The following is a 9,661-nucleotide window of genomic DNA, read 5'->3' on the forward strand; positions in this document are numbered from 1 at the left end:
ATTTTTCTTTTTTTCCTAGCTTTATTGAAGTATAAAGACAATTAGTTGCTCATATTTACATTGTACTATTCAATGAGGTTTTTTTCTAATTATAGTTGGCATACAATAATATATTAGTTTCAGTTGTACAGCATAGTGATTAGAGATCTATATAACTCATGAAGTGGTTATTCCACTAAATCTAGTACTCTACATCCCCTTTACATATTTTTACAACATTGATGACTATTTTTCTTATGCTACACTTTATATCTCAAGACTATTTTTCTTATGCTACACCTTATATCTCAAGACTATTTTGTATCTATCCATTGTACTTCTTAATCCCTTTGCCCTTTTTTGCCATATCTCCCAACTACCCCCATCTAGTAGCCCTCAAAATATTCTCTGTATCTATGAGTTTGTTACTGTTTTTGTTGTATTGTAGTTTATTTTGTTCTTTAGATTCCACATATACATGAAATCATGCGGTATTTGTCTTTCCGTATCTGACTTATGTTATTCAGCACAATACCCTCTAAGTCCATCAAGGCAATAACTTTTTCCATCCCCTGCCTTTTAGTCTTTGTGTGTCTTTTAATCTGTAGTGAATCTTTTGTAAGCAGCATATGGAAAGGGCTTGTTTTTCTTATCAATTCAGCTTCCTTATCTTTTGATTGGAGCACTTAATTCTTTTCCATTTGAGGTACTTATTGATAGATATGTAGTTATTACCATTCTTTACTCATGTTTTTGATACATGATTTTTCTTCTTAAAGAAGTCCCTCCATCATTTCCTGTAATGCTGGCTTGGTTTTGATAAATCCCGTTAGCTTATTTTTTGTCTGGAAAGCTCTTTATCTGTCCTTCAACTCTAAAGGATAGCTTTGCTAAAAAAGTATTCTTGGTTATAAATCCTGGGTTTTCATCACATATTTTGTGCCAAGCCCTTCTGTCCTGCATAGTTTCTTTTGAGAAATCATCTGCCAGTCTTATGGGTGCTCCCTTGTAGGTAACTCATTGCTTTTCTCTTTCCGCTATTAAGATTCTCTCTTTGTATTTAAACTTAGCTATTTTAATTATGATGTGTCTTGGTGTGGGCCTCTTTGGGTTTCTGGATTTTGGGGCTATCTGAGCTTCCTTGGTTTTTATGTCTATTTCATTCACCAGGTTAGTGAAGTTTTCCATCATTATTTCTTCAAATAGTTTTTCAACATCTTGTTTTCCTTCAGGTACCCCTATGACATGGATATTTTACATTTAATAGTGTCCCCTAGGCTCCTTAAATGATTATTATAGTCTTGACTTCTTTTTTCTTGCTGTTCTGATTGAGTGTCCGTGGCTTTCTCATTCTCTATATAGGTCATTTGATCCTCTTCTTTATTCACTCTGTTTATTCCATTTAATATACTTTTCACCTCTGATAATGTGTTCTTCATTTCTGACTGGTTCCCTTTTATAATTTCCATCTCCATTTTTTTTTATCTCTCTGTTAAAGTTCTCACTGAATTCATCTACACTTCCCATAAGTTCACTGAGCATCTTTATAACCAGTGTTTTGAACTCTGCATCCGTTAGATTGCTTGACTCCATTATTTCTGCATCTCTGTTCTGTTCTCTTACAGTTTCTGCTTCTTTGTCTTCCCTTTTTGGATGCCTTTGTGTGTCTATTTCTATGTACTAAGCAAAGTTCTTAAGTCTTCCAGTCTTATTAGTATGGCTTTGTGTGGTAGATGTCCAGTGGCACAGTTCTGAGAGGGGTTTAGCTGCAGGCCAAATTTAGTCCCAGCGTGTGCCCCTCCAGGGCCACCTGTTAAGATTCAACATGCAACTCCCAAATTCTGTGCTTATAGTTGCCTCATATGGCCACACCAGAAACCAATGCCAGCTGCCACCAGTGTGGGTCTAGGTGCTGCTCAGCAAAGGACACCTGACTAATGGAGGAAACCTGGATATGGCTTGGGTGGGGCTGTGAGTTGGAGGAGACAGTTTCAGGGAATCCTTTGGCAGAACAATCTCTGTTATCCAGTTTGATGAAATCTCATCTATAGTAGCTCTGAGTCTGTGCGCTGTGAGCGGGAAAGGCTCAACAGAGGAACAATGGATACTGCTAGCACTTATTTATAGAGCGAGTCTCACCTCAGCCCTCACTCTGACAACTCGGTATCCCCCTGTAAGTCCCTGGTGCCCTTGAGCAGCTGACCTGGTGCTGGTGCTCAGAGCAAGGAGGTCCATCATGGCAAAAGTCTGGTTATGGACACGGCCCCTTTAAGAGGACCAGATACTGCTGCTGTAGCCTCTGTCCCACTCAGCCACTCAAGACAAGGCATCCTTGTGTCTTCGCCCCCTTTGCCCTCTCCTACCTCCAAAAATTGCAGGGTGATTTCTTATTTTTGTCCCTAGCTGTAGGGCTTCTGTTCCTCTAGATCCCCAGGTGACTCTGCTTGCTATTTCCTCCATGTTTCCGTCACAACTTTGCTGTAATCGCAAGAAGGAATGTACAAAGCTTCTATCATCTACGCCATTTTACCCAGTCCTGGAAGATTTCTTTCTTACTTAGAGAGTAGGATTACTCTCCAAGTCTTGGCCTGAAATTTATATAAACCTAGGTGCTTAGAATAACAATAACCTTCACCACGAACCTATGTTTATAATTCTTCATGAATTTTCTAGGAGAGGAAATGGAAACTACTTTTTCTTGAGCCTCTACCATGTATCCAGCATGGCACTAAGCCCTTTCATTGTTTTTCTCTTATTTTACCCTCACAATATGCCATTGATTTTTCAAGAACAAAAAATATGTTTTTTTTTTTTTTTATCATACAATATGTGCTTTGTGGATGAACACGCTTTCAGAAGAAGTCAGAGGTCAACATTTTAAATGTTATGGATTCAAACATGAAAACTTGATATATAGATGACATTTTCTTTTGTGTGTCAGGAACGGATCCCAGAGAGTCCTTCACCTGCTCCCTCTCTGGAAGAGGGTCATCGCCCTGGGAGCCAGACCTCTTCCCACCCCAGCAGCAGCGTGTCTAGCTCTCCTTCTCAGATGGATCACCATTCAGACAGAATTGGTGAGTATCTCACCTGAAAGAAGGACTTTCAAGATAATCTTTCAAGAAATTCTTCATTAGCTAATAGAGAGGGGAGAAAGAAGCTAGGGGAACTGATGCCTCCTTAATATATATGGCTTTTTGAAATGGTCATTTCTTATTGCTGAAGTAATATGTTCATATTTACAACAAAATTAAATAAAATGTTAGAAGTTTTTTGTTTGTTTGTTTGTTTGGTTTTTTGTTTGTTTGTTTTTTGTTTTCCCCCTGGAAGAACCTTCATTTACTATATCACTGGATCTCATTGGAATAATATGATGGGATTTTTCTGGAATATATGTTAGTTCAACATATTGGTATTTAACAGTGTGATGCAATACACTTGTTAGATACCAGCATTCTTCAAATAACGGAAGATAAAATTTTCTTTAAGCAGTTGATCATTGAGTGATTAAAAAGTGGATCAGTGATGTGGCATATTGAAGACTTGAATTTAGCCATAATTCTGGCACTAACTAGCTATGAGATTTTGGGTATGTCACTTAACAACCATGAGTTTCTTCACCTAATATATGAAAATAATTACTGCCCTGACTAATGCACTGGGTTTTTGTGACATTCAATGAAATAATATGTAGAAAAAAAATCAGAAGTTTAAAGTGCTAAGGAAATGTGAGAGTAAACATTATTTTTCTCTGTGTCCTTTACTTTGACTGCTTATGATCTCCTGCTTTCTGAGACTATTCAAGTATTCTGATATTACAAAGTATATTCAGTTATACACTTTTGCATACTTATTTAGTATGCAATAATTATGAACCATGTGAGCTAGGTAAAATCTTTGATAATCTGTATTTACACAATCCAATTTCCTAAGTATCAATTTCCTTTAGGGAAAATGATTTCTGCTCTTCTTTTACTCTCACTATAGGGACTTTCCTTATGTGAACTCTAAATTTTTACACTTCACTATAGTGGTGTTTTCAAGCTTCTCCAAAATAACATGGATTTTTTTAGGGGATGAGGGATGGAATTCGAGGGATTAAGGAAGGTGTTAGGTTCTGGATTTTTGCCGGAGAGGGATTAAGATGATTTCTCCTTTGTGGAAATTCATCCAAGCCTCACTTAGCCTGACAATATTACATACTGTTGTGGCTCTTTCACTTCATAGTGAGCTCAGTGGGTCTCAAATCTGGCCCCCTATTAAAATCACTTGTGGAGCACTTACAAATCTGGATGCCCAGGTCACATGCTCAGAGTCTGATTTACCTGGTCTGGAATAGAGCCTGGCATCAGTGTTTTGTTTTGCTTTTCAGTGTCTCCTCAGGAGATTCTAATATGCAGGCAGAATTCAGAAATACTGAACTAGAATTTGAGGATAATGGCCCTACGGGAATAAGTTTCATTACTGGAAGAGGTAACAGTGTAATGGCCCTATGGGAGTAAGTTTAATTCCTGGAAGAGGTGACAGTGGTCTTTTAAGCTTTACTCTGTTCTTTGGACACAGACTATCTGGTTGTTACAACATTGTATTCAACTGATTAGAGGGAGTCTGACCAGGACAAGCGTATATAGCTAGGTGACCATTGGTGAATCAAGAAACCAAAACAAACATTCTTCTGTTGGATACTCTTTGTATTGATGAGGGCTGGGGGAGAGAGAGGAGAGAGAGAATTATTTATTGAGTTCTGGCTAAAAGCAGAGCACATAAGGAAATATATTCTGTGATAGATATATTGTAAGAGAATGGTATCTTACACTTAGAAGTAAAATCAAATATTTCTGAAGCAATATGATGTTCTAAAAAAAATCTTGGCAACATAAAACATTTCAAATTCCACTGTCGGTAATTAAGCTCATGATCATATTCTATAATTGTTCAAACATAAGAGTGAGATTACCTATAAATGAATAAAAAGGTTTGATAATTTTTAAAGTTACCATATTTTATTTATAGAACTATAAATAAATCTAATAAATACATAAATATAATATTTTAGTAAAATATAATGAAAGATAATTAAATGATAAACTATGAAGACTGTTTTGTTTTCCCTCCTTTAATATAAATATTTTGTGTAAAAGCATTTATAATAATTACCAGAAAGTTAGATTTTATCTATTAATTTTACTATATATGTATTTGCAAAATCTCTATAAAGTGAGTTAAATACATAATTACATTAAAATCATGAACATAAATGGTAAATTATTTTCTGAAACATTTTGGGAAATTTATCAATTATGAAAGTAAATAGCTGATTATCATATAAATTTTATTTTTCTTTAATTTCTAAAACTAAGTTTATTGGGGAAACATTGGTTAATACAATAATTTTCAGGTGTAAATTATAATTTGATATCTGTATATTCTATTGTGTGTTTACCACCCAAAGTCCAGTTTTCTTCAGCTACCATATATTTGATCCCCATTAATCACTTCACTCTCTCCCTATCCTCATATATTTGACCCCCTTTACCCCGTCTACCTCCCCTCTCCTTCCTGAACCCGCTAGTAACCACTAGCCTATAGTCCTCTGGTAAACCCTAGTCTATAGTCCATGTCCATGAGTCTCTGTTTGTTTGTCCTGCTCATTTGTTGTTTTTAGGTTTATATTCCACATATAAGTGATATCATGTGATTTAAAACGTTTTCTGTCTGACTTATTTCGCTTAGCATGATTATCTCGAATTTCATCCATGTTGTCACAAATGGCAGTATTTCATCTCTTTTTATGGCTAATATTCCATTGTATATATGTACCAAAGCTTCTTTAGCCAATCTTCTATTGTATGATGCTTCAGTTGCTTCCATGAACTGACCACTGTGAATATTGCTGCTATGAACATCGGTGTGCAAATATCTTTTCGGATATGGGTTTTCAAGTCTTTGGGGTAAATAGCCAGTAGAGGGATTGCTGGATCATATGGTACATCGATTTCAGTTTTTTGAGGAACCTCCATACTGTTTCCCATAGTGGCCATACCAATTTGCAGTCCCCAGCACTGTATGAGGGTTCCTTTTACTCCGCTTCCTCTCCAACATTTGTTATTACTAGTCCTGTTGATTATAGCTATTCTAATAGGTGTGAGATGGTATCTCATTGTGATTTTGATTTGTATTTCCCTAATAGCTAGTGATGTTGAGCATCTTTTCAAATATTTCTTGGCCATTTGTATGTCTTCTAGGGAGAAGTGTCTGTTCAGGTCCTATGCCCATTTTTTGATTGGATCATTTGTTGTTGTTGTTGTTGTTGTTGTTGTTATTGAGACAAATGAGTTCTTTGTATATTTTGGATATTAGGTGCTTATTGGAGGTGTTGCTTGCAAATATATTTTCCCATTCGAATGGTTGTTTCTTTATCTGGTTTATGATTTCTTTTGCTCAGCAAAAGCTTTTTAGTTTGATGTAGTCCTATTTATTTATTTTAGCTTTTACTTCTCTTGCCTTTGAAGTTAAATTCATAAAATCTTCTTTAAGTCCAAGGTTCTCGAGTTAAGTTCCAATGTTTTCTTCTATGAATTTTATTGTTTCAGTTCTTATATTTAGGTCCTTAATACATTGAGAGTTAATTTTGGTTTGTGGTAACAGACAACTGTATAGTTTCATTCTTTTGCAAGTGGCTTTCCAGTTTTCCCAGCACCACTTATTGAAGAGACTTTCCTTTCTCCACTGTATGTTTTTGGCTTTTTTTTTTTGTCAAAAATTATTTGCCCATATAAATATAGGTTTACGTCTAGACTCTCAATTCTGTTCCACTGCTCTGTGTGTCTGTCTTGTCAATGCCATGCTGTTTTGATTACTGTCGCTTTCTGGGATAATCTGAAGTCGGGTAGAGTGATGTCTCAAGCCTCATTCATTTTCTCAGGATGGCTTTGACAATTTGGGGTCTTTTGTGCTTCCATACAAATCTGATCATTTTTTGTTGTTGTTGTTCTATTTCTTTAAAAAATGCTGGTGAGATTTTGATGGAGGTTGCATTAAATCTGTGTAATGCTTTAGGTAATATGATCATTTTAACTATGTTAATTCTTCCAATTCCAGAACATGGAATATTTTTCCATTTCTTTGTATCTTATTCAATTACTTTTAATAGAGTCTCACAGTTTTCATTATATAGGTCATTCACTTGTTTCATTAAATTTATTCCTAGGTATTTTATTCTTTTTGTTGCAATTGCAAAAGAAATTATTTTTTCCACTTTTTTTTTGTGTGTGTGTGTGACATTTTATTTTTAGAGTATAGGAACGCTATGGATTTTTGAATGTTGATTTTGTATCCAGAAACTTTACTATATTTTCTTATTGTTTCTAGTAGTGTTCTTGTGGAGTCTTTAGTGTTTTTTATATAGAGAATCATGTCATCCGCAAATAGTGACAGTTTGATTTCTTCATTTCCTATTTGGATGCCTTTTATATATTTCTCTTGTCTGATTGCACTCGCTAGGACCTCCAATATTATATTGAATAACAGTGACGATAGTGGACAGCCTTGCCTTGTTCCTGATCTTAGAAGGAAGGTTTTTTGTTTTTTACCATTAAGTAAAATGTTGGTTGAGAGTTTGTCATAGATAGCCTTTTCTATGTTAGGGTACTTTCCTTCTATTCTAATTTTTTTAAGTGTTTTGATCATAAATGGATGTTGTATCTTGTCAAAGGCTTTTTCTGCATCTATTGATATGATTAAATGATTCTTATTTTTTCATTTGTTGATGTGGTGTATCACATTAATGAATTTTCATATGCTGAAATATCCCTGTGCCTTTGGGATGAAGTGCACTTGATTGAGGTATATAAACTTTTAAATATGTTGCTGTATTCTGTTCGTTACTATCTTATTTTAGATTTTTGCATCTGTGTTCATGAAAGATATTGAATGTCTGTAGTTTTCTTTTTTTGTGTTATTTTTACCAGGTTTTGGTAGCAGAGTAATATTGGCCTCATAAAATGAATTGGGAAATATGGCCTCCTCTTCAAATTTTTGGAAGAGTTTGAGGAGAATAGGTATTAAATCTCCTTTAAATGTTTGGTAGAATTCACTGGTGAAGCCATCTGGTCCTGGACTTTTACTTTTTGGTAGATTTTGATGATTGTTCCATTTCTATGCTGCTAATCAGTCAACTTAGATTTTCTAGGTTTTCTTGATTCAGTCTAGGAAGATTATAGTTTTCTAAGTACTGGTCCATTCCGTCTAGGTTATTAAATTTTGTGTTATATACTTTTTCATAGTATTCTTGTATGATTCTTTGTATTTCTGCGATATCAGTCATAATTTCCTCTCTTTCATCCCTGATTTTGTTGATTTTAGTCCTTTCTCTTTTTTCTTTAGTGAGTCTAGCCAGGATTTGTCAATTTTATTAACCTTCTCAAATAACCAGTACTATGTTGCATTTTTTTTTGTAATTCTTTTTTTTCAATTTCATTTATTTTTTTTGCTCTAATTTTGTTTACTTCTTTCCTTCTGTTGATTTTAGGCTTCACTTGTTCTTCCTTTTCTAGTCTTTTAAGATGAAACGTTAGGTTGTTTATTTGGGCTCATTCTTGTTTTTGGAGATAGGCCTGTAATTCTATGAACTTTTCACTTTTGCCATGTCCCAAAGGTTTCAATATGTTACACTATCATTATCATTCATTTCTATGTATCTCATGATAGTGCTTTTTATTTCTTCTCTGACCCAGTTTTTCTTCAGTAGCATGTTCTTTAATCTCCATGTATTTGTGGTTCTTCTTGAATTCTTTCTGCAGTTGATCTCTAGTTTCAAAGCATTATAATCAGAGAATATGGTTGAAATGATTTCACCCCTCTTATATATGTTGAAGCTATCTCTGTGTCTCAGTATGTGGTCGATTCTTGAGAATGTTCCATGTGCACTAGTGAAGAATGTATAAGTAGCTGTTTAGGAATGGAAGGCTCTGTAAATGTCAATTATGTTCAGTTGGTCTAATGTGTCATTTAAGGATGTTATTTCCTTATTGATTTTCTGTTTAAATTATCTGTCCATATCCGACAGTGGGCTATTTAGGTCCCCTACTACGATAGTGTTTTGCTCTGTTTCTCCTTTTAGTTCTGTTAGTAATTGCTTTACATTTTCCGGGCTCCCTGATTGGGAGCATAGATGTTAAAAAGTGTTATGTCTTCTTGTTGCATGTTTTTCTTTATCATTATGAAGTGTCCCTCAGTATCTTTCTTTATCTTTTTTAGCTTGAAGTCTATTTTATCTGATATTAGTATCGCTATTCTTGCTTTTCTCTGAATGCCATTTCCTTGCAATATCATTTTCCACACTTTCACTTTGAGACTATTTTTGTCTTTGGAGCTGAGATGTGTCTCCTGGTGGCAGCATATGGTTGGGTTTTGTGTTTTGATCTATTTTGCAACACTGTGCCTTTTTATTTGTGAGTTCAATCCATTTACATTTAGGGTGTTTATTGAAATATGAGGTCTTCTTATAGCCATTTTTTTCTTTTGCTTTCTGGTAGCTCAGTGTTTCCATTGCTTCCTTGTCCTTGTGTTTCTGTTTTCTTTATTTTGGTTGGCTTTTGTGGGTTTTCCCTGTGGTCCTTCTTGTTTTACATTATATATTTCCATTCTTAATCTTTGACATGTTGTTACTATCACAGATATG

General features: G+C 34.9%; 1 protein-coding gene across 1 annotated transcript in view; it reads left to right on the forward strand.

The window, feature by feature from the left end:
* The window catches only part of DACH2 (dachshund family transcription factor 2), a 687,399-nt gene that overhangs the window by 578,314 nt on the left and 99,424 nt on the right, over positions 1 to 9,661 (forward strand). The window contains exon 7 of the mRNA XM_011361163.1: positions 2,921 to 3,056. Within this exon, the coding sequence (XP_011359465.1) occupies positions 2,921 to 3,056 (136 nt within the window). The remainder of the gene's footprint in view (positions 1 to 2,920; positions 3,057 to 9,661) is intronic.

The sequence above is a fragment of the Pteropus vampyrus genome, unplaced genomic scaffold (genome assembly GCF_000151845.1).
Source record: "Pteropus vampyrus isolate Shadow unplaced genomic scaffold, Pvam_2.0 Scaffold63, whole genome shotgun sequence".
NCBI classification, from domain to species: domain Eukaryota; kingdom Metazoa; phylum Chordata; class Mammalia; order Chiroptera; family Pteropodidae; genus Pteropus; species Pteropus vampyrus.